This window comes from Balaenoptera musculus, chromosome 9, assembly GCF_009873245.2.
Source record: "Balaenoptera musculus isolate JJ_BM4_2016_0621 chromosome 9, mBalMus1.pri.v3, whole genome shotgun sequence".
NCBI lineage: Eukaryota > Metazoa > Chordata > Mammalia > Artiodactyla > Balaenopteridae > Balaenoptera > Balaenoptera musculus.
In genome coordinates, this window is record NC_045793.1 from 42,272,152 (window position 1) to 42,296,347 (window position 24,196).

Sequence of the window (24,196 nt, forward strand, 5' to 3'; positions counted from 1 at the left end):
CCAGAATCTAGCAGAGTTCCTAGCGCTAGATAAATGAGTCTCCTGGTTCCTAGGCTGGAGGTGTAGGAACTGTGTATTTCACTTTCTTTGCTTTGTGTATGCTTTTGACAATATTATCCCCTTTTACCTGGAATGCCGTCTATTTCCTCTGTGCCCCCACTTCAGTTTACCTTTCTCTATGTTTTTTTTTTTTTTTTTGGCTCACGGGCTTAGTTGCTCCATGGCATGTGGGATCTTCCCGGACCAGGGCTCAAACCCGTGTCCCCTGCATTGGCAGGCGGATTCTTTTTTTTTTTTTTTTTTTTTTTTAAATTATTTATTTATTTATTTATTTATTTATTTAATTTATTTATGGCTGTGTTGGGTCTTCGTTTCTGTGCGAGGGCTTTCTCTAGTTGTGGCAAGTGGGGACCACTCTTCATCGCGATGCGCAGGCCTCTCATTATCGCGGCCTCTCTTGTTGTGGAGCACAGGCTCCAGACACGCAGGCTCAGTAATTGTGGCTCACGGGCCTAGTTGCTCTGCGGCATGTGGGATCCTCCCAGACCAGGGCTCGAACCCGTGTCCCCTGCATTGGCAGGCAGACTCTCAACCACTGCACCACCAGGGAAGCCCCCTTTCTCTATGTTTTCACAACACATTATTCATATATCCAACAGAGTATTATTAAATTATGTTAATTTCAATGTAATCTCTGTCTAATGGTCAGACAGGGACTTAGATTCTAAAATATATAAATAAAAGCAGTGATTGGCACAAAGAAGGTAACCATAGAGATGAGTGAATGAATGATCCTTATGAATGGTATGCTAGAAATTTAGTCAAGTGTAGTCTGCAAACAGTGGATCCAAATCTGTGGCTCAAGGGTCAAGTTCAGCTTGCACATCTGTTTTTTTTGGGGGGGTCAGCTCAGTGTTTTTTAAAACATTGGTATATAAGGATGCTCTTCTGTTTCCTCTCCCGGATGTCATATACTCAGTAGCTTTACAGAGAGGTTGCTGCTTGCAGCTGAAGGTATTTGAGTGTGTAACAACTGTTCTAGTGTCCCATCATTTTCTGGCTACAATACCTTAAATGGAGGCCTGAAGACCTGATTGAGTAATCCAAATCTTTATATACCTAGTTTGCTACCAAGAAGAAATAGCCACCATTGAAAAATTCATTCAATATTTTGAATTTTTTATTTCATTCTGAGAATCTCAAAGTACCAGAATGTGTGTGTACCTCATCCTTATCTGAAGTAAGCATTTTCAAACTGTTCTGAGGAATACTGCATGAGAAAAAGATGGCCATATAAGGTAGAAAACACAAACTGTTATATTCACCACATGTAGTATCATAATAAAGGCTTAGAAGAGTCTTGTTTAACTTTGTTTAATCCAAACACATTTGGCCATGGGACCCTTTTAAAAATAATATCTTGTCAACCACTTTTCCAAAAAAAAAAACCAGTTTGGAAAACACTGGCTTAAAGAAAAGGACTATGTGATATCCTAGGGGTTATTCAGTATTTGGGGGATGAAGAGGGTCAGAGTTCTAGATATTAGAATTTACTAAAAATGAGAGGAATGAAGAGAGGGTTGGGATTGAATAGAGGTCAAATCAATTACCTTAAATACTACATACAGTCATTTGGGAAACAGACTATAAAATACATTCATAGTTTCTCTTTTTCTCTCTCTCTCCCCCCGCCCCTTTTACTCTCTGTCTCTATCTCTGATTTCATCCTCACACTAACCCTGTGAGGTAAGTAGCACAAAGATTTTCATCTCCACTTTGCCACTGAAGAAACTAAACCTGAGAAAGGTAAAATGGCATACCTAAGATCACACAGTAAAAGGTAGGGCACCAACGTAAAACCAGATCTTTTGACTTCTAGTCTTTCCACAGTATCACCCAGACTCATATCGTATTAGTGTCCCTATTGTATATAGTTTTTCACTGAGTGAAAACTGCATTTGAAAAGGGAAATAGGTTTTTAGCACATGACTGTGAAGTGGCTTGTGATTGATGGTCAGATTTCCAAATTGCTAAACAGCAAACAGAATCAGCAAGTAAACCAAAAGTAGATTACTAAACAGTGTTGAGATTTTTCAGAAAGTTTGTTATATCATACAAGACAATGCTGTAAGTTTTATATCAAGATTTTTCCTTTTCTGAATTAGTGGCTTAAATATTACACTGTGCTGTTTGATTACTATTGCTTTTTTATTTATTTATTTATTTTTTTTTTTTGGCTGTGTTGGGTCTTTGTTTCTGTGCGAGGGCTTTCTCTAGTTGCGGCGAGTGGGGGCCACTCTTCATCGCGGTGCGCGGGCCTCTCACCTTCGCGGCCTCTCTTGTTGCGGAGCACAGGCTCCAGACGCGCAGGCTCAGTAATTGTGGCTCACGGGTCCAGTTGCTCCGCGGCATGTGGGCTCTTCCCAGACCAGGGCTCGAACCCGTGTCCCCTGCGTTGGCAGGCAGATTCTCAACCACTGCGCCAACAGGGAAGCCCCACTATTGCTTTTTTAAATGATGGCTTTATGAGGATATAATTCACGTGCCATGTAGTTCACCCATCTAAAGTGTACAGTTAAGTGATTGTCAATATATTTAGGATTATGCAATCATTACCGCTATCAAATTTGAGGAATTTCATCATCCCCAAAAGGAAACCCTGAATTCATTACAAGTGACTCATCCCCAGCCCCATCCCGTTCCAGCCCTAGACAACCATCAATCTATTGATACTTTCTCTCTCTATGGATTTTTCTGTTCTGGACATTTCATATAAATGGAGTCATATGATATGTGGTGCATTGTGACTAGCTTCTTTTACTTAGCATGTTTTCAAGATTAATCCTTATAGTAGCATGTATCAGTGCTTTTTATTGTTGAATAATATTCCATGTATGTATATTTTAGATTTTATTTATCCATTCACCCGTTGATAGACATTTGGGTTGTTTCCACTTTTTGGCTATTATGAACAATGCTGCTATGAACATTTGTGTACAGATTTTTGTGTGGACATGTTTTTAGGTATCTTGGGTACATACCTAGTAGTAGATCATGTGGTAGTTGGTCATATGGTAGGAGATCATAGATCATATAGTAGTGGGTCATATGGGAATTCTGTGTCTATGTGTTTAGTGCAGAAACTTAGAAGTATGGAGAAGAGAATAATTATTATAATTCCACCACCTCTAGGTCACGACTTTTAACATTTTAGTGCGTTTTCCCTGCTGTGTATAAAATAGATAACTAACAAGGACCCACTGTATAGCACAGGGAACTATACTCAATATTTTGTAATAACCTATAAGGGAAAAGAATCTGAAAAAAAAATAGATATGTATGTGTAACTGAATCACTCTGCTGTACACCAGAAACTAACACAACATTGTAAATCAATGGTACTTCAAGAAAAAAAAAAAGGAAAATACATTTTAGTGTGTTTTCCTTGTTCCATTCCTAATGTTCATGGTTAAGTTAGCATACTTTTGTTTACATGTCTATATTTTTTCATGCTGTTAAAAGCTGTCAGCGTTTCTTTTTTGTCAGCATTATTTTAACTGACTGCATATATTTCATGCAGTGGGTATACAGTAATTAGATTAAGTTAAATCTTTAGGTTGTTCCTCTTGTGCTTTTAAATTTCATGGAAATAGTTTTGGTAGTTGTCCACTCCAGGGGAGTTTCTTGCATAGATTCTGTTGGAAGGAGGCTAGTCAGTAAGCTGTGCAGTGGAGGCACCTGCTATAATAGGCCTGCCCCAGCATTAGAGTCAAAGGAGGAGGACCACAGCTGAACCAGTTATATGGGAATTGTTCATTCCTTCCTCCCAGCCATCAATATACTGAAGGGGAAGAGAGGCCGTGAAAATAGGGGAGAGATGAGAAGGATTCAAATCACTGATTATGCCTTCTTTTCCCAGTGAAGGTTCTTTAGGCCTTAGGCCAGGCCCTGCCTAGGGGAGGGGAAAGAGCTTTAATTGGATATGTGGTTTATGTTTTAAATTGGGTTAAATTAACTTGAAGTGGACTTTTTTTTTCTTTTAATACTTGAACGTTTTTGGAAGTTAAATTGGTTGAGGTTTATTTGAAGATAGGAAAGGAATATGCTGGATGGCAAATTGAAAGTGATGATTGGGGAATTCCCTGGAGGTCAGTTGTTGGGACTCTGGGCTTTCACTGCCAAGGGCCCGGCTTCAATCTCTGGTCAGGGAACTAGGATCCCGCAAGCTGCAAGGCACGGCCAAAAAAAAAAAGTGATGATTGGAGAAAAATAATCAAGCTGCTGCTTGTTTGAATCTCCCACCAAGTAATATTGGGAGATGTAGTTTTCTGGTTAACGTAAATGAAAATTTATTGCCTCTTAAAATTGTTAACCATGTGGAGGTATGTGAAAGCTTGATTCTTAAAGTGATACAGATATTGATTCTCTGAGCTCTAGGGGGAGAGGATGAACTCTTTTTTCCTGTAAAAAAACAAACAAAAACTTGTAAGGAGATGTGGGTCAAAGGGTACCAACTTTCAGTTATAAACTGAATAAGTTCTGGGTATCTAATATATAGCGTGATGATTATAGGTAATAATAGTATATTGTATACTTGAAATTTGCTAGGATCTTAGATGTTCCCACCACATTAAAAAAATGTAGCTATATGAGGTGATGGATTTGTAAATTAACTTGATTGTAGTAGTCATTTCATAGTATATACATATATTAAGTCATCGCATTGTACACCTTAGACACATGATTGTAGAACCTAAATATATACAATTTTTGTCAATCATACCTCAGTGAAGCTGGAAAAAATGACTTTTTCCTTTGCATATTGTAAACAATTTTGAAAACTTCTATATAGTGCAAATAATTAAACATCAGTGCAACACATTATCCCTTCTCAAACATGAACATCATATCATGTAGCCTTTTGGTATATCCTTCCAGGCTTCCTTGTGCCTTTTTAAAATTGCTTATTGCCTTTTTTTTCCCCCAAAATTGAGATCATACTTGTAAAATTTTTGTGGCCTGCAAGAGGTTGCATAAGGAAGCAGAAATTGTTGTAACACAAAAATGTTCACTGATGAAGTAACCACTGAACATTCCTGACTTCTCTCTTAAAACTTGAATTTATTCACCTCTCCAACCACTGTCTCTCTTTCTGTGCTGGGGTCTATTTAATGCAGATGGATTGGGAAGTCAGTAAAGGATACTGGAGATCTGTGTGGTCACTGACAAATTTGTCTAGGTTGGACCAGTTGAAAAACTAATAAAGAAAAATATCTAGAGATGACAACAGGATGGGCACTTCAGTGAAGAATGACTGTACATGACATATTAAGATAAGCTTTTGGGAACATCCATGTAGCTCTCATGAAGGATTGCTGCCATGATGGTGCCATGTAAGTCATGCAATGAAAAATGATGTGCTGTTGCATATCATTTTGATAGAAAAATTACATCCCCCCAAAAAAAACTCCTACTATTTTTATTCATTCTTTGATTATCTAATAATTAGTTGATAGGTATAAAGGTTGCCTCAGTGTTGTTAAACTGCCAAGGTAATTTTTTTTAATCTTACATTTTTAGGGTACTTTTTCAGGATAAATTTCCAATCAAATCTTTGTTCCCTATTATCAGTATGAATGAATACTTATTATGAGTGTGAATACTTAATAGCCTTCTACTAAGTACCATTTATTGATGATAACAAGGGTCACCTGTATTTAAGTTTTTCTGAAGTCTCTAGACTGTTATAATAAATAGTAACCAGATAACCATATTTTCCTACTGAGTAAGCATATGCTAGAAAAGCTAGTTTTATCCTAAGTTAAGTACGTACTTTTAAAAACCTATACGCACAAGTTATAATAAAAAATTTCTTTAACTTTTTTTAGGTCTAAATATAAGTTCAGTATAGAAGGTACCACTTCTGTCTCGTATGGAATTAAGGCAAAATTTCTCAGATTCTTCTAACTCTGATATATTGATGACTAGTGAGTGACCATTAGACTGGTGTATGCAAATAACTTATTAGCTAATCTGCTAAATGGGCTGTTAATTATGTGCTAATTTGTTCTTTTAATTATGCTAGTTGTCATATAAATAAATTAGCCTCTGGGATATTTGCTGTGTTCCCATTCTCTGAGATCCTTCTGGCTTTCTACTGTGCACATGAATCACCTGGGGAATCTTGTTAAAATGCAGATTCAGATTCAGTATGCATGTAGCTTGGAGGCAGGCAAAATTCCAAATTTGAAGCCAGCTTCCAGGACAATGCCAGTGCCAATGCTGCTGGCTTTTTGACCACATTTTGAATATCAAGGCTTTTTTTTTTTTTAACATCTTTATTGGAGTATAATTGCTTTACAATGGTGTGTTAGTTTCTGCTTTATAACAAAGTGAATCAGTTATTAACAGCAACTTTGGGAACGCAAGCCAGGCAAACTTGTTGAAGCCATTTCTTGTTATGATAACTTTATGATTCACGCCTAGTTTATTAGTAATATATATTTTTCCTGTGGGGATATATATATTTACTTGTAGCACATGAGTTTTGCTGTAGTTTTTGTGTTGGGCATGTCATCTACAGTGGTATTTATAAAGAATGGTAACATACTGATGATGATGATGTAATAATTGACATGTATTGACTACTTATGTCTGATACTGTGCTTTACAAAGGTTGGCTAAATTTTCTCAACAAAACCATGCAGTAGACATTATTGTTGTTATCCCCATTTACTAATGAGGAGGCTTGGTAACAAGTTTAGTGACTTGCCCAGAGTCACACAACCAGAAGGTGGCAGAGCCAGGATGTCAGCTCAGGTAGTCTGACTCTAGAGCTTGTACTTTTAATCTCTTTACTAGTCTGACAACAGCTAGAAAGCATAGGCTTAATATAATATCAGGTATCTGAATTTTCTAGCTTCTGTCACCATTCACATAAGATATATTTGAATTTTCTAACTTTTTCCCAAAAGACCTTTGAATAGCATTTTCCATCCTAATGTTTTCCTTTTTTTGTGGCTTTCCCATAGATACTGATGATCTGTGATTTGTTACCAGTTTTTTTAGTCTTCCTTTTTGTATATTTGTACTTAGAGAAAAAGATCTCAACTTTCATATTCTTTTGATATGAAAATTTATGAAGAATGAAAAGTAGATAGTACCCTGCCCAGAATGAAAGATGAAAGTGTTTTTAGTAATGTTGAGACTATGTGTTTCTGCCAAAGAGTAGTAGCCCAGGAAAACATCAGGTTCTATAGGATCATCACAGAAGAATGGTTGATTCTTCTGTGTGTTCTTAAAAATTGGGAATTTTTTTCTTTATCCAAATGGTAATTATATTCTAGTAATTAGTCTGGAGACATACCTTATGAGTTCTCCTGCAAAACCACCAGATGGTCTTAGAGAACCCAAGAGAAACTGAGAACTCTGCCTTAGCTTCTCAGCCTGTTAGATGTTGACAGTTGTGCAGTGCTTGAGCCTTTATCCCGTGTTAAGAAGTAAGTACGTACACAGGTGTTTGTAAAAATTTATGAAAATGAGTGAAAGCTGTTTAGGATTAGAAAAATATGTTACCATAGCTGCAATTTAATTTGGAAATCAGTAAACACAGAACAGGTCACGATAAATAAGAATATAACTAGCTCATTACTCATGTCGGAGTAATAGGAGGCTGTTTACTTTCATAATCTCTGTTTCTTTTACAGTCTATCAATATTATGGAACTGACTCTACAAAAGTATGGAAGCTATGAAAAATTTGAACAGGCCACTGGTGGTAGCCTGCTATCTAAAACTCGAATCTGGAGTCATGTTAGGAAATACATGATGAAAGAAGGCTGCATGGGTGAGGTATGAATCATGAGTGAGCATGACAAGTTGACTGGGCATTTTAACTCTCAGTCACTGCCATGTGTTTGTTTTTTCTGCAGGTTTTGTTTTCCCAACACTATTTTACTCATTAAATAAGTCACCCAGATTTCTTACTAAATACAAGTCTAAGTCATTGTTGCATTGAATTGTTAATGTTCAGTTTTTTTCTGTTTTTCCTTTTTTCTTACTACCATTTTTGTCTAGCTTGTAGGATTATGTGAATTGGCTTATGAAAATTATTAATGAAGAGATTTGGCACAGTGACTTCTCTTATTAATGTCCAGTTCCTAGTGTTCAGTCTCAAAATAAGCTTTGGCCCAGCAGTGACCAGGACTCTGGCTCCTGTACCTTCCTTTGCATTATTCCAGCCCGGGGACTATATTTGAGAGCACTGCAGAGGCACAATTTCAGTTCTCTGTGTCTTCCTCCGCACAGCTGTCTACTTTTCTTTCAATCCAGTAAAGGTTTTTGAGTTCCCAAAGGCTCAAAATTGCAAGGGTCTGCATTTCATCTTCTTGGTTTCTGGGAGATTCAAGATGGTGTAAACAAAAGAAAAAGGTGTTAATTTATGGGTCCATTGTTTTCCGTGAAAACTTTCTCCCCCTGCCTTCTACATTTTGTCTTTTATATATGTGTGTATATATATATGTATTTTAACTCTTGCTCCTTAGATTGTAGTTCATCTCACTGAGGACCTGCTTTCCCGAGCTTCCATGACAGTAGTAAATGGATGTCCAACACTGACCATCAATGTTTGCACCGCACGTGAGCATTGGCTGGAAGGAATGCTGAGGCATGAAATAGGTAGGGGGCGACCCTTCTCCATTTATTCAGTTGTAATAGCAGACATTACTTCAAGGACTTGTTCGTTTATAATGCAGTTTTTTGTAGTAATATTTGGCAAAAAGTAATGAAATTGTTAGGTGTCACTTGAACTAAAGCTAAGATATTAATGTCTCATTTCAAATTAGATTTTTAGGGTACTGTATAGCTGTATTAAGCTTGGAGAGTCATTTAACTCCTCTGGATTTCAGTTCCCCCATCTTCAACTGAGGGAATTGAATTAAGTGATCTCTAAGATTCTTTTCAAATATCAAGTCTATAATTAGACTCTTAAAAAGAAAGTAAATTGCTGTAAAAGTTATACCTCTTCTAATGAGACATGTAATCCTTCTGAAGGCTGTGTACTCCTTCAAACCAAAGGGCATTAGTGTCAGATCATTTTCTACTTTGTTTTGATTTGTAGGTACACATCAATTTGGTTTTAGAACTGTTGGTAGAATCTTTTTTTGGAGAAGAATTAAAATAAGAATGGCATTTCTTACTTTTCATGTGCCTTTTTCTTCTCCATAGGCACACATTATTTTCGAGGTATTAACAACCTTCAGCAGCCATGGAACAGTTGGACTGGCCGTAAAAAACATGAGCTAAAGCCAAACAATCCCACAGAGGAAGGACTGGCAAGTATTCACAGTGTCCTGTTCAGAAGAGACCCCTTTTTATGGAGGGCTGCCCTCCTCTACTACACTGTTTATCGAGCCAGCCACATGTCTTTTTGTGAATTATTCAAAGATATTGGAAAGTTTGTCAAGGACCCCAATACAAGATGGGATTATTGTGTACGAGCCAAGAGGGGATGGACTGATACCTCCCAACCAGGTGTGTGTCCCTTGACAGTAGATTTTCTGATTTATTGCATAATTGTCTTTTTTTTTTAATTTTTGAATTTTATTTTATAAAACAGAATTTTATTTCCTAAAAAAGCAGGTTCTCACTAGTTATCCATGTTTTACATATTAGCGTATATATGTCAATCCCAATCTCCCAATTCATCACACCACCACCACCACCACCCTCCCGCCGCTTTCCCTCCCTGGTGTCCATACGTCTGTTCTCTACATCTGTGTCTCAATTTCTGCCCTGCAGACCGGTTCGTTTCTACTATTTTTCTAAGTTCCACATATATGCGTTAATATACGATATTTGTTTATCTCTTTCTTACTTCACTCTGTATGACAGTCTCTAGATTGATCCATGTCTCTACAAATGACCCAATTTCATTCCTTACTATGGCTGAGTAATATTCCATTGTATATATGTACCACATTTTCTTTATCCATTCGTCTGTCGATGGGCATTTAGGTTGCTTCCATGACCGGACTATTGTAAATAGTGCTGCAGTGAACATTGGGGTGCATGTGTCTTTTTGAATTATGGTTTTCTCTGGGTATATGCCCAGTAGTGGGATTGCTGGGTCATATGGTAATTCTATTTTTAGTTTTTTAAGGAACTTCCATACTGTTCTCCATAGTGGCTGTATCAATTTACATTCCCACCAACAGCGCAAGAGGGTTCCCTTTTCTCCACACCCTCTCCAGCACATGTTGTTTGTAGATTTTCTGATGATGCCCATTCTAACTGGTGTGAGGTGATACCCCATTGTAGTTTTGATTTGCATTTTCTCTAAAAATTACTGATCTTGAGCAGCTTTTCATGTGCTTCTTTGCCATCTGAATGTCTTCTTTGGAGAAATGTCTATTTAGGTCTTCTGCCCATTTTTGGATTGGGTTGTTTGTTTTTTTAATATTGAGCTGCGTGAGCTGCTTGTAAATTTTGGAGATCAATTCTTTGTCAGTTACTTCATTTGCAAATATTTTCTCCCATTGTGAGGCTTGTCTTTTCGTCTTGTTTATGGTTTCCTTTGCTGTGCAAATGCTTTTAAGTTTCATTAGGTCCCATTTGTTTATTTTTGTTTTTATTTCCATTACCCTAGGAGCTGGATCAAAAAGGATCTTGCTGTGATTTATGTCAAAGAGTGTTCTTCCTATGTTTTCCTCTAAGAGTTTTATAGTGTCCGGTCTTACATTTAGGTCTCTAATCCATTATGAGTTTATTTTTGTGTATAGTGTTAGGGAGTGTTCTGATTTCATTCTTTTACATGTAGCTGTCCAGTTTTCCCAGTACCACTTCTTGAAGAGGCTGTCTTTTCTCCATTGTATATCCTTGCCTCCTTTGTCATAGATTAGTTGACCATATGTGTGTGGGTTTATCTCTGGGCTTTCTATGCTGTTCTATTGATCTATATTTCTGTTTTTGTGCCAGTACCACACTGTCTTGATTACTGTAGCTTTGTAGTATAGTCTGAAGTCTGGGAGCCTGATTCCTCCAGCTCCATTTTTCTTTCTCAAGATTGCTTTGGCTACTTGGGGTCTTTTGTGTTTCCATACGACTTGTGAAATTTTTTGTTCTACTTCTGTGAAAAATGCCATTGGTAGTTTGATAGGGATTTAATTGAATCTGTAGATTGCTTTGGGTAGTACAGTCATTTTCACAATGTTGATTCTCCAATCCAAGAATACGATATATCTCTCCATCTGTTTGTATCAACTTTAATTTCTTTCATCAGTGTCTTACAGTTTTCTGCATACAGGTCTTTTGTCTCCTTAGGTAGGTTTATTCCTAGGAATTTTATTCTTTTTGTTGCAATGGTAAACGGGAGTGTTTTCTTAATTTCTCTTTCAGATTTTTCATCATTAGTGTATAGGAATGCAAGAGATTTCTGTGCATTAATTTTGTATCCTGCTACTTTACCAAATTCATTGATTAGCTCTAGTAGTTTTCTGGTGGTATCTTTAGGATTCTCTATGTATAGTGTCATGTCATCTGCAAACAGTGACAGTTTTACTTCTTCTTTTCCAATTTGGTTTCCTTTTATTTCTTTTTCTTCTCTGATTGCCGTGGCTAGGACTTCGAAAACTGTGTTGAATAATAGTGGTGAGAGTGGACATCCTTGTCTTGTTCCTGATCTTAGAGGAAATGCTTTCGGTTTTTCACCATTGAGAATGATGTTTGCTGTGGGTTTGTCGTATATGGCCTTTATTATGTTGAGGTAGGTTCCCTCTCTGCCCACTTTCTGGAGAGTTTTTTATCATAATTGGATGTTGAATTTTGTCAGAAGCTTTTTCTGCATCTATTGAGATGATCATATGGTTTTTATTTTTCAATTTGTTAATATGGTGTATTACATTGATTGATTTGCGTATATTGAAGAATCCTGGCATCCCTGGGATAAATATCACTTGATCATGGTGTATGATCCTTTTAATGTGTTATTGGATTCTGTTTGCTAGTATTTTGTTGAGGATTTTTGCATTTATATTTATCAGTGATATTGGTCTGTAGTTTTCTTTCTTTGTGACATCTTTGTCTCGTTTTGGTATCAGGGTGATGGTGGCCTCGTAGAATGTGTTTGGGAGTGTTCCTCCCTCTGCTATATTTTGGAAGAGTTTGACAAGGATAGGTGTTAGCTCTTCTCTAAATGTTTGATAGAATTCGCCTGTGAAGCCATGTGGTCCTGGGCTTTTGTTTGTTGGAAGATTTTTAATCACAGTCTCAATTTCAGTGCTTGTGACTGGTCTGTTTATATTTTCTGTTTCTTCCTGGTTCAGTCTTGGAAGGTTGTGCTTTTCTAAGAATTTGTCCATTTCTTCCAGGTTGTCCATTTTACTGGCATAGAGTTGCTTGTAGTAATCTCTCATGATCCTCTGTATTTCTGCAGTGTCAGTTGTTACTTCTCCTTTTTCATTTCTATTTCTATTGATTTGAGTCTTCTCCCTTTTTTTCTTGATGAGTCTGGCTAATGGTTTATCAATTTTGTTTATCTTCTCAAAGAAGCAGCTTTTAGTTTTATTGATCTTTGCTATTGTTTTCTTTGTTTCTATTTCATATATTTGCCTCTGATCTTTATGATTTCTTTCCTTCTACTAACTTTGGGTTTTGTTTGTACTTCTTTCTCCAGTTCCTTTAGGTGTAAGGTTAGATTGTTTTTTTGTTTTTTTTTTTAAATAACATTTCCATCTTTTGTTTTTTAATAAATTTATTTATTTATTTATTCATTTCTGGCTGTGTTGGGTCTTCGTTTCTGTGCGAGGGCTTTCTCTAGTTCTGGCAAGCGGGGGCCACTCTTCATCGCGGTGCGCGGGCCTCTCACTATCGCGGGCTCTCTTGTTGCGGAGCACAGGCTCCAGACGCGCAGGCTCAGCAATTGTGGCTCACGGGCCTAGTTGCTCCGCGGCATGTGGGATCTTCCCAGACCAGGGCTCGAGCCCGTGTCCCCTGCATTGGCAGGCAGACTCTCAACCACTGCGCCACCAGGGAAGCCCGGTTAGATTGTTTATTTGAGACTTTTCTTATTTCTTGAGGTAGGCTTGTATTGCTATAAAGTTCCCTCTTAGAACTGCTTTTGCTGCATCCCGTAGGTTTTGGATCATCGTGTTTTCATTGTCATTTGTCTCTAGGTATGTTTTGATTTCCTCTTTGATTTCTTCAGTGATCTCTTGGTTATTTAGTAATGTATTGTTTAGCCTTCATGTGTTTTTTATGGTTTTTTCCCTATAATTGATTTCTAATCTCATAGCATTGTGGTCAGAAAAGATACTTGATATGATTTCAATTTTCTTAAATTTACTGAGGCTTGATTTGTGACCCAAGATGTGATCTATACTGGAGAATGTTCCGTGCGCACTTGAGAAGAAAGTGTAATCTGCTGTTTTTGGATGGAATGTCCTATAAATATCAATTAAATCTATCTAGTCTGTTGTGTCATTTAAAGCTTGTGTTTCCTTATTAATTTTCTGTTTGGATGATCTGTCCATTGGTGTAAGTGAGGTGTTAAAGTCCCCCACTATTATTGTGTTATTGTCAATTTCCTCTTCTGTAGCTGTTAGCAGTTGCCTTATGTATTGAGGTGCTCCTGTGTTGGTGTTTATAATATAAACATATAATATAAACAATTATATGTTTATGATTGTTATATCTTCTTCTTGGATTGATCCCTTGATCATTATGTAGTGTCCTTCCTTGTCTCTTGTAACATTCTTTATTTTAAAGTCTATTTTATCTGGTATGAGTATTGCTACTCCAGCTTTCTTTTGATTTCCATTTGCATGGAATATCTTTTTCCATCCCCTCACTTTAAGCCTGTATGTGTCCCTAGGTATGAAGTGGGTCTCTTGGAGACAGCATATAAATGGGTATTGTTTTTGTATCCTTTCAGCGAGCTTGTGTCTTTTGGTTGGAGCATTTAATCCATTCACGTTTAAGGTAATTATTGATATGTATGTTCCTATTACCATTTTCTTAATTGTTTTATGTTTGTTATTGTAGGTCCTTTTCTTCTCTTGTGTTTCCCACTTAGAGAAGTTCCTTTAGCATTTGTTGTAGAGCTGGTTTGGTGGTGCTGAATTCTCTTAGCTTTTGCTTGTCTGTAAAGCTTTTGATTTCTCCATCGAATCTGAATGAGATCCTTGCCTGGTAGAGTAATCTTGGTTGTAGGTTCTTCCCTTTTGTCACTTTAAATATATCGTGCCACTCCCTTCTGGTTTGTAGAGTTTCTACTGAGAAATCAGCTGTTAACCTTATGGGAGTTCCCTTGTATGTTATTTGTCGTTTTTCCCTTGATGGTTTCAGTAATTTTTGTTTGTCTTTAATTTTTTCCAGTTTGATTACTATATGTCTCAGCATGTTTCTCCTTGGGTTTATCCTGTATGGGACTGTCTGCACTTCCTGGGTTTAGGTAGCTATGTCCTTTCCCATATTAAGGAATTTTTCAACTATAATCTCTTCAAATATTTTCTCGCGTCCTTTCTCTCTCTCTCCTGCTTCTGGGACCCTATAAGGTGAATGTTGTTGCATTTAATGTTGTCCCAGAGGTCTCTTAGGCTGTCTTCATTTCTTTTCAATCTTTTTTCTTTATTCTCTTCCACAGCAGTGAATTCCACCATTCTGTCTTCCAGGTCACTTATCCGTTCTTCTGCCTCAGTTATTCTGCTATTGATTCCTTCTAGTGTATTTTTCATTTCAGTTATTGTATTGTTCATCTCTGTTTGTTTGTTCTTTAATTCTTCTAGGTGTTTTTTCTTTAATTCTTCTAGGTCTTTGTTAAATGTTTCTTACTTCTTCTCTATCTTTGCCTCCATTCTTTTACCAAGGTCCTGGATTATCTTCACTATCATTATTCTGAATTCTTTTTCTGAAAGGTTGCCAATCTCCAGTTCATTTAGTTGTTTTTCTGTGGTTTTATCTTGTTCCTTCATCTGGGACATAGCCCTCTGCCTTTTTATCTTGTCTGTCTTTCTGTGAATGTGGTTTTTTTCCACAGGCTGCAGGATTGTAGTTCTTCTTGCTTCTGCTGTCTGCCCTCTGGTGGATGAGGCTATCTAGGAGGCTTGTGCAAGTTTCCTGATGGGAGTGACTGGTGATGGGTAGAGCTGAGTGTTGCTCTGGTAGGCAGAGCTCAGTAAAACTTTAATCCACTTGTCTGCTGATGGGTGGGGCTGGGTTCCCTCCCTGTTGGTTGTTTGGCCTGTGGCAACCCAACTCTGGAGCCTACCCGGGTTCTTTGGTGGGGCTAATGGCAGACTCTGGGAGGGCTCACGCCAAGGAGTACTTCCCAGAACTTCTGCTGCCAGTGTCCTTGTCCTCACGGTGAGACAAAGCCACCCCCCGCCTCTGCAGGAGACCCTCCAACACTGGCATGTAGGTCTGGATCAGTCTCTTTTGGGGTCACTGCTCCTTCCCCTGTGTCCTGATGCGCACCCTACTTTGTGTGTGCCCTTCAAGAGTGGAGTCTTTGTTTCCCCCAGTCCTGTCGAAGTCCTGCAATCAAATCCTGCTAGCCTTCGAAGTCTGATTCTCTAGGAATTTCTCTTCCCGTTGCCGGACCCCCAGGTTGAGAAGCCTGACGTGGGGCTCAGAACCTTCACTCCAATGGGTGGACTTCTGTGGTATAAGTGTTCTTCAGTTTGTGAGTCACCCACTCAGCAGTTATGGGATTTGATTTTATTGTGATTGTGCCCCTCATACTGTCTCATTGTGGCTTCTCCTTTGTCTTTGGATGTGGGGTATCTTTTTTGATGAGTTCCAGTGTCTTTCTGTCGATGATTGTTCAGCAGTTAGTTGACTCTCAGGCTGACTTTCACTAACCCCTTCCTTAGGCACCAAGGGCAGGGCTTATTTACAGGCTTAGGAAAGGAGTCCCTTGTGTCTTCTGAGAACAGAGTTCAAACTTGCAGTTGGCCCTCAAGCAGCAAGCAACCTGCTTTTAAGCCTAAGTCTCGCTTTGCTCTTATCTTCCATCCATTTCTTCATGTCCTCCAGGTGCTGACTCAGCGGCGGCTGTGCGCACTCGCTCTGGCCGGGGCTCACGATCCCCGTTCTCCGTTTGGCTCCTGCAGGAGCCGGGTTCGGCTGCGGTGGGCACAGTGCAAGTGGGTGGCTCCGTGCCCGGCTCACTGGCTGCGGGACTGGGTAATTGTCTATTGATTTTGGATATATCCTAATCTTCCCATCAGAGAATCCACTCAACTATGAAAAATTAAACCTTTGTTACTTGAGGTCAGTTCTAGTTTTCCCAAACCACATTTTGTTAGCATTGTTTTTCCCATCTCATTTTGAAAATTTTCAAACCTACAGAAATAGGGAAATAATGAAGGAATTAACACTTCTATACCCTTCCTCTGGATTCACCAATTGTTAATATTTTGCCATTTTTGCTTTCTCTCTTCCTCTTTGACTTTAAAAACAGCTTTATTGAGATATATAATTCACATGACATATAATTCATCCATTTAAAATGTACAGTTCAGTGATGTTTATAATATTCGTGGAGTTGCGCAGCCAACACCACTGTCTAATTCCAGAACGTTTCATCACCCAAAAAGAAACTTGTACCCATTAGCAGTCATTACCTATTCTCTCTCCCCATTGCTCCTAGTGATAAATAACCATTAATCTGCTTTTATTAGTTTTGCCTCTTTTGAACATTTCATATAAATGAAGTCATATAATATGTGATCCTTTGTGGCTGGCTTCTTTTACTTAGCATAATATTTATTTATTTATTTATTTTTACTTAGCATAATATTTTTAAAGTTTGTTCATATTGTAGCATGTATCAGTATATCAATCCTTTTTATTGCTGAATAATAATCCAGTGCATGGATATGACACCTTTTATTTATCCTTTCACCAGTTAATGGGCATTTGGATTGTTTCCACTTTTTAGCTGTTATGAATAATGCTATTATGAGCCTTTATTCATAAGTTTATGCTGGTAATTCTCTTGAGTATATGCTTAGGAGTGGAATTTTGGGGTTATATGGTAACTCTGTGCTCAGCCTTTTGAGGAACTGCCACGTTTCCAAAGTGAATGCACCATTTTACATTCCCACTGCAGTGTATGACGATTTCTATTTCTCCAAATCCTCACCAACACCTACTATTTTCATTTTTTAAATTAATACTGTAACCATCCCTAGTGGGTGTGTAGTGGTTAACTCACTGTGGTTTAGATTTGCATTTTCCTGGTGACTAGTGATGTTGAGCATCTTTTCATGTGATTATTGGCTATTTATGTATTTTCTTTGGAGAACTGTCTGTTTAGATCATTTACCCATTTTTAATTGGTTTGCTTTTTATTATTGAGGTGTAAGAGTTTTTTGTATATTCTAGATAAAAATCTCTTGTCAAATAATCATTTACAAATATTTTCTACTACTCTGTTGTCTTTTCACTTTCTTGATGCTATTCTCTGTGACTTTTTAAAAGCAAGTTGTACACTTGGCATTTCATTCCTTAAAAACTTGAGCATGCATCTCCTAAGACTAAAAACGTTCTCTTCTACTTAAAACAGTATCACTATCACACTTAAGAAAGTGAGTGGTAATTCAGCAATATCAACTACCCCATATACGGTATTTAAATTTCCCCAACTGTTCCAAAAATGTCTTTATAGATGTTAAAAAAAAAAAAAAAATCTAGGTCCAATCAGGGTTCATGAATTAGTTTTGGTGGCAATGTCCCTTTAGCCACTTTTAATAGGGAGAGATCTTGAACACTGTTTTTTTTTGTTTCTCATCATACTGTTTTTTTGTTTTTTAAAAAGTTTTTTAATATTTATTTTATATTGGAGTATAGTTGATTAACAATGTTGTGTTAGTTTCAGGTATACAGTGAAGTGCTTCAGTTATGCGAAGTTCTTTACCCATTTAGTTACTACGGAATTTGACCACAGTTCCCTTGGCTATACAGTAGGTCCTTGTTGGTTATTTATTTTCATTATTGTAGTGTATATATATCAGTCCCAAACTGCTAGTTTATCCCTGCCCCCTACCATTCCCCTTTGTTAACCATAAGTTTGTATTCTAAGTCTGTGAATCTGTTTCTGTTTTGGAAATAACTTTATTTGTATCATTTTCTTGATTCCCCATATAGCGATATCAGAAGATATTTGTCTTTCTCTGTCTGACTGACTTCACTAAGTATGATAATCTCCAGGTCCATTCATGTTGCTGCCAGTGGCATTATTTCATCCTTTTTAATGGCTGAGTAATATTCCATTGATCATATTTACCACATCTTCTTTATCCACTCTTCTGTTGATGGATATTTAGGTTGCTTCCATGTCTTGGTTACTGTAAGCAGTGCGGCAATGAACATTGGGGTGCATGTATCCTTTCAAACCATGGTTTTTGCCAGATATGTGCCCAGGAGTGGCATTGCTGGATCATATGGTAGCTCTATTTTTCATTTTTTTAAGGAACTTCCATATTTTTCTCCATAGTGGCTGTACCAATTTACATTCCCACCTACAGTCTAGGAGGGTTCTCTTCTCAACACCCTCTTCAGCATTTATTGTTTGTAGATTTTTTTTTTCAGGTTCTATTCAGCTCTTTTATTTTACATATACAGGAGGTCGAGTTCTGGATCCCATGTTTGTACATTTTTGATGATGGCCATTCTGACTGCTGTGAGGTGATATCTAATTGTAGTTTTGATTTGCATTTATCTAATAATTAGCAAAGTTGAGCGTCTCTCCATGTGCCTTGTGGCCATCTGTCTGTCTGTGGAGAAATGTCTGTTTTGGTCTTCTGCCCATTTTTTGATTGGGTTGTTTGCTTTTTATGATATTGATGTTCATGAGCTGTTTGTAAACTTTGGAGATTAATCCCTTGTCGGACGCATCATTTGCCAGTATTTTCTCCCATTGTGTGGGTTGTCTTTCCTTTTGTTTATGATTTCCTCTGCTGTGCAAAAGCTTTTGAGTTTCATTAGGTCCCTTTTTTTTTTTTGTACTACTATTTATGTATTTTTTACATCTTATTGGAGTATAATTGCTTTACAGTGTTGTTAGTTTCTGCTGTATAACAAAGTGAATCCACTGTATATATACATACATCCCCATAATACCTCCCTCTTGAGCCTCCCTCCCACCCTCCCTATCCCACCCCTTTAGGTGGTCAGAAAGCACTGAGTGGATCTCCCTGTGCAATGCAGCTGCTTCCCAGTAGCTATCTATTTTACATTTGGTAGTATATATATACTACTCTCTCACTTCGCTCCAGCTTGCCCTTCCCCCCCGCCTGTGTCCTCACGTCCATTCTCTGCCTCTGCGTCTTTATTCCTGTCCTGCCCCTAGGTTCTTCAGAACCATTTTTTTTATTCCATATATATGTGTTAGCATACGGTATTTGTTTTTCTCTTTCTGACTTACTTCACTCTGTGTGACAGACTCTAGGTCCATCCACCTTACTACAAATAACTCAATTTCGTTTCTTTTTATTAATTTCTTTATTTATTTAATTCTTGAATTTTATTTTATTTATTTTTTTATACAGCACGTTCTTACTAGTGATCAGTTTTATACACATCAGTGTATACATGTCAATCCCAATCTCACAATTCATCACACCACCACCCCCACCCCCCCGGCCGCTTTCCCCCCATTGGTGTCCATACGTTTGTTCTCTACATCTGTGTCTCAATTTCTGCCCTGCAAACCGGTTCATCTGTACCATTTTTCTAGCTTCCACATATATGCGTTAATATACGATATTTGTTTTTCTCTTTCTGACTTACTTCACTCTGTATAACAGTCTCTAGATCCATCCACCTCTCAACAAATGACCCAATTTCGTTCCTTTGTATGGCTGAGTAATATGCCATTGTATATATGTACCATATCTTCTTTATCCATTCGTCTGTTGATGTGCATTTAGGTTGCTTCCATGACCTGGTTGTTGTAAATAGTGCTGCAATGAACATTGGGGTGCATGTGTCTTTTTGAATTATGGTTTTCTCTGGGTATATGCCCAGTAGTGGGATTGCTGGATCGTATGGTAATTCTATGTTTAGTTTTTTAAGGAACCTCCATACTGTTCTCCGTAGTGGCTGTATCAATTTACATTCCCACCAACAGTGCAAGAGGGTTCCCTTTTCTCCACACCCTCTCCAGCATTTGTTGTTTGTAGATTTTCTGATGATGCCCATTCTAACTGGTGTGAGGTGATACCTCATTGTAGTTTTGACTTGCGTTTCTCTAATAATTAGTGATGTTGAGCAGGTTTTCATGTGCTTCTTGGCCATCTGTATGTCTTCTTTGGAGAAATGTCTATTTAGGTCTTCTGCCCATTTTGGGACTGGGTTGTTTGTTTTTTTAATATTGAGCTGCATGAGTTTATATATTTTGGAGATTAATCCTTTGTCTGTTGATCCATTCGCAAATATTTTCTCCCTTTCTGAGGGTTGTCTTTTCGTCTTGATTGTAGTTTCCTTTGCTGTACAAAAGCTTTTAACTTTCATTAGGTCCCATTTGTTTATTTTTGTTTTTATTTCCATTACTCTAGGAGCTGGATCAAAAAAGATCTTGCTGTGATTTATGTCAAAGAGTGTTCCTATGTTTTCCTCTAAGAGTTTTATAGTGTCTGGTCTTACATTTAGGTCTCGAATCCATTTTGAGTTTATTTTTGTGTATGGTGTTAGGGAGTGTTCTAATTTCATTCTTTTAAATGTAGCTGTCCAGTTTTCCCAGCACCACTTATTGAAGAGGCTGTCTTTTCTCCATTGTATATTCTAGCCTCCTTTATCAAAAATAAGGTGACCATATGTACATGGGTTTATCTCTGGGCTTTCTATCTTGTTCCATTGATCTATATTTCTGTTTTTGTGCCAGTACCATACTGTCTTGATTACTGTAGCTTTGTAGTATAGTCTGAAGTCAGGGAGCCTGATTCCTCCAGCTCCGTTTTTCTTTCTGAAGATTGCTTTGGCTATTCACGTCTTCTGTGTTTCCATACCAATTGTAAAATTTTTTGTTCTAGTTCTGTGAAAAATGCCATTGGTAGTTTGATAGGGATTTAATTGAATCTGTAGACTGCTTTGGGTAGTATAGCCATTTTCACAGTGTTGAGTATTCCGATCCAAGAACATGGTATATCGCTCCATCTGTTTGTATCATCTTTGATTTCTTTCATCAGTGTCTTATAGTTTTCTGCATACAGGTCTTTTGTCTCCTTAGGTAGGTTTATTCCTAGGTATTCTATTCTTTTTGTTGCAGTGCTAAATGGGAGTGTTTCCTTAATTTCTCTTTCAGATTTTTCATTAGTGTATAGGAATGCAAGAGATTTCTGTGCATTAATTTTGTGTCCTACTTTACCAAATTCATTGATTAGCTCTAGTAGTTTTCTGGTAGCATCTTTAGGATTCTTTATGTATAGTATCATGTCATCTGCAAACAGTGACAGTTTTACTTCTTCTTTTCCAAATTGGATTCCTTTTATTTCTTTTTCTTATTGCTGTGGCTAAAACTTCCAAAACTATGTTGAATAATGGTGGTGAGAGTGGGCACCCTTCTCTTGTTCCTGATCTTACAGGAAATGCTTTCAGTTTTTCACCATTGAGAATGATGTTGGCTGTGGGTTTGTCATATATGGCCTTTATTATGTTGAGGTAGGTTCCCTCTATCCCCGCTTTCTGGAGGGTTTCTATCTTGTTTAATGTATCATTTAAAAGTTGTGTTTCCTTATTTATTTGCATTTTGGATGATCTCTTCATTGGTGAAAGTGGGGTGTTAAAGTCCCCTACTATGATTGTGTTACTGTCAATTTCCTCTTTTATGGCTGTTAGCATTTGCCTTATGTATTGAGGTGCTCCTATGTTGGGTGCATAAATATTTACAATTGCTATATCTTCTTCTTGGATTGATCCCTTGATCATTATGTAGTGTCCTTCTTTGCCTTGTAATAGTCTTTACTTTAAAGTCTATTTTGTCTGATATGAGAATTGGTACTCCAGCTTTCTTTTGATTTCCATTTGCATGGAATATCTTTTTCCATCCCCTCACTTTCAGTCTGTATGTGACCCTAGGTCTGAAGTGGGTATCTTGTAGACAGCATATATACGGGTCTTGTTTTTGTATCCGTTGCGCCAGTGTGTGTCTTTTATTTGGAGCATTTAATCCGTTTACATTTAAGGCAGTTATCAATATGTATGTTCCTGTTACCATTTTCTTAGTTGTTCAGTTGTTTTTATAGGTCTTTTCCTTCTCTGCTGTTTCCTGCCTAGAGAAGTACCTTTAGCATTTGTTGTAAAGCTCGTTTGGTGGTGGTGAATTCTCTTAACTTTTGTTTGTCTGTAAAGGTTTTAATTTCTCCGTCGAATCTGAATGATATCCTTGCTGGGTAGAGTAATCTTGGTTGTAGGTTTTTCCCTTTCATCACTTTAAATATGTCCTGCCAGTCCCTTCTGGCTTGCAGAGTTTCTGCTGAAAGATCTGCTGTTAACCTTATGGGGATTCCCTTGTATGTTATTTGTTGCTTTTCCCTTGCTCCTTTTAATATTTTTTCTTTGTGTTTAATTTTTGGTAGTTTGATTAATATGTGTGTTGGTGTGTTTCTCCTTGGATTTATCCTGTATGGGACTCTCTGCGCTTCCTGGACTTGATTATTTCCTTTCCCATGTTAGGGAAGTTTTCAACTATAATCTCTTCAAATATTTTCTCTGACCCTTTCTTTTTCTCTGCTTCTCTGGGTCCCCTGTAATTTGAACGTTGGAGCATTTAATGTTGTCCCAGAGGTCTCTGAGACCGTCCACAATTCTTTTCATTCTTTTTTCTTTTATCTGCTCTGCAGCAGTTATTTCCACTATTCTATCTTCCAGGTCACTTATCCATTCTTCTGCCTCAGTTATTCTGCTGTTGATTCCTTCTAGAGTATTTTTAATTTCATTTATTGTGTTGCTCATCTTTTGTTTGCTCTTTAGTTCTTCTAGGTCCTTGTTAAACGTTTCTTGTATTTTCTCCATTCTATTTCTGAGATTTTTGGATCATCTTTACTATCATTTCTCTGAATTCTTTTTCAGGTAGACTGCCTATTTCCTCTTCATTTGTTAGGTCTGGTGTGTTTTTACCTTGCTCCTTCATCTGCTGTGTGTTTTTCTGTCTTCTCATTTTGTTTAACTTACTGTGTTTGGGGTCTCCTTTTCACAGGCTGCAGGTTCATAGTTCCTCTTATTTCTGGTGTCTGCCCCCAGTGGGTGAGGTTGCTTCAGTGGCTTATGTAGGCTTCCTGGTTGGAGGGCCTGGTGCCTGTGTTCTAGAAGATGGGGCTGGATCTTGACCGTCTGGTGGGCAGGGCCACATCCAGTGGTGTGTTTTGGGGTGTCTGTGAACTTAGTATGACGTTAGGCAGCCTCTCTGCTAATGGGTGGGGTTGTTTTCCTGTCTTGCTAGTTGTTTGGCATGGGGCATCCAGCACTGGAGCTTGCTGGCCGTGAGTGGAACTGGGTCTTAGTGTTGAGACGGAGATCTCTGGGAGAGCTCTCTCTGATTAATATTACGTGGGGCTGGAAGGTCTCTGGTGGCTCAACGTCCTGGACTCAGCTCTCTCACCTCAGGGGCTCAGGCCTGACGCCCAGCCAGAGCGCCAACACTGCCAGCTGCTTGGCTCAGAAGAAAAGGAAGGAAAAAAAAAACGTACAGAACTCCAAGACAAATGGTAAAAGCAAAGCTAAACAGACAAAATCACACAAACATACACACACACACTCACAAAAGAAGAAAGAAAGAAAAAGGAAGAGAGCAACCGAACCAATAAACAAACACACAAATAAAAGCAGTCACTAAAAAGTAAACTAACATAAACATAAAACCAAATACAGATCAAATGGAGAAAGCAAACCCCAGGTCCACAGTTGCCCCCAAAGTCCACCGCCTCAATTTTGGGAACACTCATTGTCTATTCAGATATTCCAGGGTTTACCAAGCTGACTGGGGTGATTGAGTCCGCTGCTCCTGAGGCTGCACCTCAGGAGAAAGTTCCCTTTCTCTTCTTTGTTTGCACAGCTCCAAGGTTCAGTTTGGTTTTGGCCTTGACTCTGGGTGTAGGCTGCCCTCAGGTGTCTGTTCCCTGCCCAGACGGGAGCGGGTTAAAGCAGCGGCTTATTAGAGGTCTTCTGCTCACTCAGGTTGGGGAGAGGGAGGGGTACAGTAG

General features: G+C 38.1%; 1 protein-coding gene across 5 annotated transcripts in view; it reads left to right on the forward strand.

Moving 5' to 3' along the window:
* KIAA0895 (KIAA0895 ortholog) overlaps positions 1–24,196 on the forward strand; it is an 89,521-nt gene that overhangs the window by 34,168 nt on the left and 31,157 nt on the right. For all 5 annotated transcript variants that reach the window (XM_036862735.1, XM_036862731.1, XM_036862732.1 and 2 more), the window contains 3 exons: positions 7,707–7,850; positions 8,543–8,675; positions 9,225–9,530. In XM_036862735.1, coding sequence (XP_036718630.1) covers positions 7,707–7,850; positions 8,543–8,675; positions 9,225–9,530 — 583 coding nt within the window. The remainder of the gene's footprint in view (positions 1–7,706; positions 7,851–8,542; positions 8,676–9,224; positions 9,531–24,196) is intronic.